Below are 6,276 nucleotides of genomic sequence, written 5' to 3'. Positions count from 1 at the left end.
CGGGACTTATTCTCATCTTTCTATAGTCTTACAACGTGGGTACAAATGGCACAAACAACCTATGTGTAAAAGTATAATTGGGACTAAAATCCTAGTGTAAAGGTAGTAAGAAAAACTACCTACTCTAGGGAAAGAGCAGAGACGAGAACCTTATTACAGAGATAAAGGATGTTTCGCAGATTTGTTGAATACTGACAAAAGGTGACTAAAACTGGTAAAAGTGGTAGAAACCTTCAGGCATGATTGACTAAGGGCTACAATTCTAGAATACTTAACATTGAACACTCTGTTCCAGAGAACAGAACATCCCTGAGGGATACAACCCAAGAACTGCAGGGGACCCGATGTAGAACAACACAGGGGAAAATGCAAAGACCAACAAATGACGTCAGTTACACAACAAGTGAAATGTGGATGTGAAATTGTTTTTTAATGAGAACTTTTCTGAAAGTCAGCACTGGATGGAGTAAAGGAAAAGAACAGTGACGTCGACACTTTGATATGTAGTGTGATAGTATATTTATGGTGCCCTCTAAAAGTCAACTGGAATCCAACACGAGCAGCTTTTACTCCACACTGTTCATGTGTCAGTTGAATATGCCGTATATACACAGACGGTAGGGTGAAATATCACTGTACCGTTAACCTACTCTTGGAGAGCACTGAATACATGTGTTTGTAAGACATTCGCAGGCTAGAGGCTAATGACAGTGATGTTTCAGACTGTCTTTCGCTTCTATGGAGGTAGTTGGTATAAGTAGAGAGAAACTTACCGGATGGCAACAGTGAAACAGAAAAAGGGATGAGAGGAAATCACTGCTAAAACACTACAGAGGTTGTGGAACCCAATTTCAAGCATGATTTATAACAATTTTCAAATGTAGCTTTTAGTTCACACATCACTGTGACGTAGTCAGGTGCTCCACCTGCCAGTCAGTCTGGACTCTGTGCTGCTGGCCAGTAAACGGGAGAATGGTCAGTGCCAGAGATATGCAAGCACAGCAGCCGTATGATACTATAATCTCACCATATTGTCTTCATTTTTAATTATAGTCTCGCTGACCACAAAACATCTTAGCACCAGGAGTGAAGAGCTCAAGGTTTTGATTCAAGCCGTTTGAAGACAAACGGAAGTATTTATAAACTTGATAAAAATATAAATCGGCGAAAAAGCTGTGCAAAAATACTAAAAATGTCAAATCCCTGTCTTTTTCTCTGTGTGTGTATACCAGACTGGATGCTTTGTTTGTTAGAGCTTGCATTCTGTGTTGGACTCTAAGTCACTACAAGTGCAACTGCAATGTTGTACATGGCACATTAACATGTAGCACAGACTTTGCTGTTCTCACACAAGGATTTATAACGTGAACTCTCATGCACTTCCTGTCTCTGGAACGTGGGCGGTTATTTTAGTAAACAAGTAAACGTTGACCCCTCATGTCCACTGATTAAAGCCGTTTCACATCGAGGAGTCTAAATTTTGTTGTTTGATTCACTTGTTCAGAGTTTTTTCCTTTATTGTGTTGTCTTGTCGAGGTAGTATTTCCAACAACGCGCTGCTTATAGTCTCCAGATTGTTGGTGGTGGTTACTGTGACTAGAATGACGATATCTGTATTATAGGAGGAAAGACGAGCAGTGAAATAAGCCGTAATAACGCCTGTAGAGCCTCAACAGCGTCTAAAACTCATCTAATAAATACGTCCAGAACCTGAATGAAATGAATCTCAACAAGAAAAGCGACTCAGGATACCAAGAAATATTTCATGTTACCTACACACATAATATACTACACAAATGTAGTTGTCGGTGTAGAGTATTGTAATGTATAGATTTATAATGTAAATCTGATCACTGATTTTGGGGGTTTTTCCTCTATGAGACTGGACAAGGGACTCTATGTCCACTGGACTAATAAGACAGTTTTTGGATGGACTGTAGCCAATGGACATGAAGGGTAACAAAAAGAACAAAAGGTAAAAGTCTGTAATCATCAATCTCATCTCTGGACCTGCAGCCGTCCATGTTTAACTGCTGCCTGCACAGAAACCGCCAACAGTGTCGGGGAGTTCAGATGGGCACCATAGACATAAGAAATGCTTCCATACATTCTACAGAAATGTTCTCGTATAAAACAAAACAACTGTCCTTTATAACCACTTCACATGTGTTGTTATGTTTTGGAGTGATGATAAAGGTTTTTATTGCCATTTTCTGTGGCACTGCACCTTAAAGGGTGTTGCCATTGGCAAATGTTATTTGAGGGCAAACAGAGACAAGTAATGAGTAAGAATTGGTTAGTGAAACTCTGGGAACCCCTTATAGGTCAGGAGGACTGATGCTTCTCAGGGTGTAATACCAGTTGACACCACAGGAGGGGGTTAAGTAATCTTAAGCAGCTGAATGGGCGTGAAAATAACATAACCTGAGATTACAGATTATCCAAGCATTCAGTCACTCGCTCAGTCACTCACTCACTCGAACCCACACGTATGAAAAACACAAAAGCTGTAGTGTGTAAACTAGAGGCTAGAGAATGACAGTGTGCAATATCCTGGTGTGTGTAGTTCTGTGTGAACGAGCTGCTTCCTGGGGATCTAACTTCCTGTCTGTCCATCCATATGTGTGTTAGCAGGTATAATCACAAAGGACCTGTCACAGCTGCACTGCCAGTCAGTCTGTCAGCTTTCACTGTAACAGTCCATGCAGACTGATTTTCTGACCAGTCCACTGGCTCTGTGTTCTGCCCAGCCCTTAGTTCTGACCCTAGACGCTGGTGATTGACGCAAGGCAGGCACTGGGCTTCTGGAGTTTTTCTGGTTGGGTGCCAGCAGGTTCCGGAATGGCACGGAAGGAGAAAGGAGGACCGTTTCCAGTGGTGATGTTGAGGTGGCCTGGGCTCAAGGCCAGATTCTGCCGTCGGTTACTCTCCACTATTGAAGAGGTGTTAGATGCTAAGCTCTCTCTCGTTCTGCAGAGTGACAGAGACACAATTAGAAATAACACAACCATAAGAGAAGGTTCTTCAAGCTGACATTGGTGTGTGTGTGTGTACATATATATACATACACATGTGTTTGTGTATATAAACTACTAGTTAAAAGTCTGAGAACAGTTATACAGTTATTTGTTGCAGTCGTTCAAGTCCAGTGAACAGCTTGAAATGGTACAAAGGTAAGTGTTGAGCTGCCAGCGGTTTAAAACAAAGGTAAGGTCACCAAAACTGTAAAATAATGTACATTTCACAATTATACAAAAAGGCCTTTTTCAGGGACAACACGGGTAAACATTTTAAATCTGTTCTGCAGCAACGGAGGCTGATCAGCCTTGAAAGCTGCTGCTGTTACTTCCTACATGCACCGAGTTGGTCAGGGCTTCATCCTACAGCAGGATAAAGACCCCACACAGTCCAAGCTGTGGCAGAACCACCTCAGGAACAAAGAACAAGATGAGCTTGGAAACATGGAGGTCCGGCACAGTCTCCAGACCTAAACCCATCGAGCTGGTTTGAACTGGACAGAAGAGCGAAAGCAAAGCAGCTACAAGGTCCACATTCATGGGAACATCTGCTCCAGATGTGGGAGAAGATTTGATTTGTGTTGTAGAAAGAAGCCACGGCTGTGTTCAGCTGTTATATCACAGGGGGCGACTTTGATGAGTCAGAATATATTTGGTCTATAAACTGATTTTGATAGTTTTTTCACTCTAACTTCTTATTTGTCCTATGCTTTCATTTCAAAATGCAATGAGACATTAAACTGTATGATTTTCAATAAAAACTGGAAAAACTTTTGATTGGTATATATAGTAGCTGTTATTGTCATTATTATTATCTGCTAAACTGATATAACACTATAGCTACCTCAAATCTCACCTTCTATTGCACATTGCTTTTTGTCTAATTTTATTATTGTTATTATTACTATTATATTTATTATTGTGACCAATTTCATTCTTCATTTCAGAATCACTCAGAATCAGAATCCTGTGGTGACAGCCGACACAGTACAGACAGTAACTGACTAAACTAAATGAAATAACACATCACAGAGTTACATTTACAAAGGTATTGGCCTCTTTCCTATTTTTTGTATGTTTTTCACATTTAAATATTTCTTAAATGTTTCTTAAACTTAAATTTAAACATTAGACAAAGATAACAAGTTAACACAAAATGCAGTTTCTAAATAAAGGTTTTTATCATTAAGGGGAAAAATTGAGTCCTACATGGCCCCGTGTGAAAAATACAAAGAGCTCAAATATAAATATCGCACAAACACAAAGTATCAGAATGAAAGACTTGTTGTGCAACCTGAATGATCTGAAGGATGACTTGTAGAGGCTCCCACAGGCTGGCTGGGATGGGCAAAGGAGACTCACTAAAGCTTTGTGTTTGCAGTGATCCAGAGTAGGATGGCACGGTTGGCTCCTTCAACTTGAATGGGCTCAGAAAAAACTGACCCCCTCCTCAGAGGCTGGAAGCATTTTGTTTTTCTAATGGAGGCTAAATCCTTGTGTTCAGCTTCCTCCTATAAAATGTTTGCAATTTTACTTAAAAAAGAATAAAATAAGACTTAAATATGTTTACCCAACATGAAGAAGCATGCTACGCTCACTAGTGTCCACAGTGATTGATGCTCTACCAGGTGCACACGGACCAGACCATCAACAAGAAGCTCAGTGAGAAGGCAACAATTGTTGTGCAGTTATTAAGAAATGAAAGAAATATTAAATTCCTATAAATCACCTTCTGTCTTGAATTCCATCCTATGAGGTAATTATGTTCAAAACAAACTTTATTTTCTAGTAAGAATGTACTGACTTTACTCACATATGTAGCACATATGTAAATCTATTGTCTGTTGCTACGTTGCGGACGGGGCCTCCACACCTAAACAGGAAAATGAGTCATTGCTGTTGTGAGCTCCAGTCAATATTACAGGCTGTGGTCAGCTGACCTGTGGTGCTGCTCCGACGTGCTCTTTGTGGATTTACACAACTAGATGTAAGCAGATGTTTCACGGGCTGTCTTAATGGGCGATCGTGGCTCAAGAGTTGGGAGTTCGCCTTGTAATCGGAAGGTTGCCGGTTCGAGCCCCGGCTTGGACGGTCTCGGTCGTTGTGTCCTTGGGCAAGACACTTCACCCACTGCCTACTGGTGGTGGTCAGAGGGCCCGGTGGCGCCAGTGTCCGGCAGCCTCGCCTCTGTCAGTGCGCCCCAGGGTGGCTGTGGCTACAATGTAGCTGCCATCACCAGTGTGTGAATATGGGTGGATGACTGGATATGTAAAGCGCTTTGGGGTCCTTAGGGACTAGTAAAGCGCTATATAAATACAGGCCATTTACCATTTATTTAATACCAGATGGTAAATGAAACTAAGCGTTATCAGCCTTGCACGTGTCCTGTCTACAGGAAGCGGTGTCTGAAAAGGGCTGGGAAAATCATCAAAGACCCCAGTCACCCATCACATGGACTCTTCACCCTCCTGCCCTCTGGGAGGCGCTACAGGAGCCTCCGGACTAAGACCACCAGGTACCGGAACAGCTTCTTCCCCACAGCTGTCAGACTCCTGAACTCTGCCTCCTGACATCTGACCCACGTTAAACTCATGGACTGAACATACACACCCCCACAATGGACAACTGTACCCTCAAACACAATAATAACATGGACTGAACCACCACTCACAACCACTAGCACTTTATATAGCCTCTGTAGAAACTATCTACACCCTCACTTATCTTAACTGCACTACTGTATAGCTCTGTGTAAATAATCATTCTGTACATTCGATAATCTTTAATCCTACAACTGTTTACAACTTGCATAGTTCCCATTTCTGTATAGCTGTATATCCCAGATTCTGTAAAGTTATTTATTTCATATTCTGTATAGTTTTTCATATTTATATCCTGTTCATATCCTGTACATAGCTTGTACTCACTACAGCCTGTACATACTTATAGTTATAGAATATTCACAACATACTTCATACCGTGTACATTATAACATACCATAATAGACCCATTTCTGTAATATACTCACATGTCTATATTATTGCTAATATATATTGTAATATATCTATATCACTAAAGCACTTCTGGATGGATGCAAACTGCATTTCGTTGCCCTGTACCTGTGCATGTGCAATGACAATAAAGTTGAATTCTATTCTATTCTATTCTTATCTTTCTCCATCTCTGAGTTGGCTCTCGTTCTTTTGTCTCATTGGGGAAGCTAGCAGCTGTACTTTTTACTAGCAACAAGCTGCACACA

At 41.1% G+C, this 6,276-nt stretch overlaps 1 protein-coding gene across 1 annotated transcript in view; it reads right to left on the bottom strand.

The window, feature by feature from the left end:
* Positions 1-1,819: 1,819 nt before the first annotated feature.
* The window catches only part of stox2b (storkhead box 2b), a 55,149-nt gene continuing 50,692 nt past the window's right edge, over positions 1,820-6,276 (bottom strand). The window contains exon 4 of the mRNA XM_085365435.1: positions 1,820-2,970. Coding sequence (XP_085221561.1) covers positions 2,766-2,970 — 205 coding nt within the window. The 3' untranslated portion in view covers positions 1,820-2,765. The remainder of the gene's footprint in view (positions 2,971-6,276) is intronic.

The sequence above is a fragment of the Diplotaxodon limnothrissa genome, linkage group LG2, assembly GCF_057381915.1.
Source record: "Diplotaxodon limnothrissa isolate DT_005_m linkage group LG2, D_limnothrissa_male_GT1.1, whole genome shotgun sequence".
In the NCBI taxonomy this organism is placed as follows: Eukaryota; Metazoa; Chordata; class Actinopteri; order Cichliformes; family Cichlidae; genus Diplotaxodon; species Diplotaxodon limnothrissa.
This window is presented reverse-complemented; position numbering and strand designations above follow the sequence as displayed.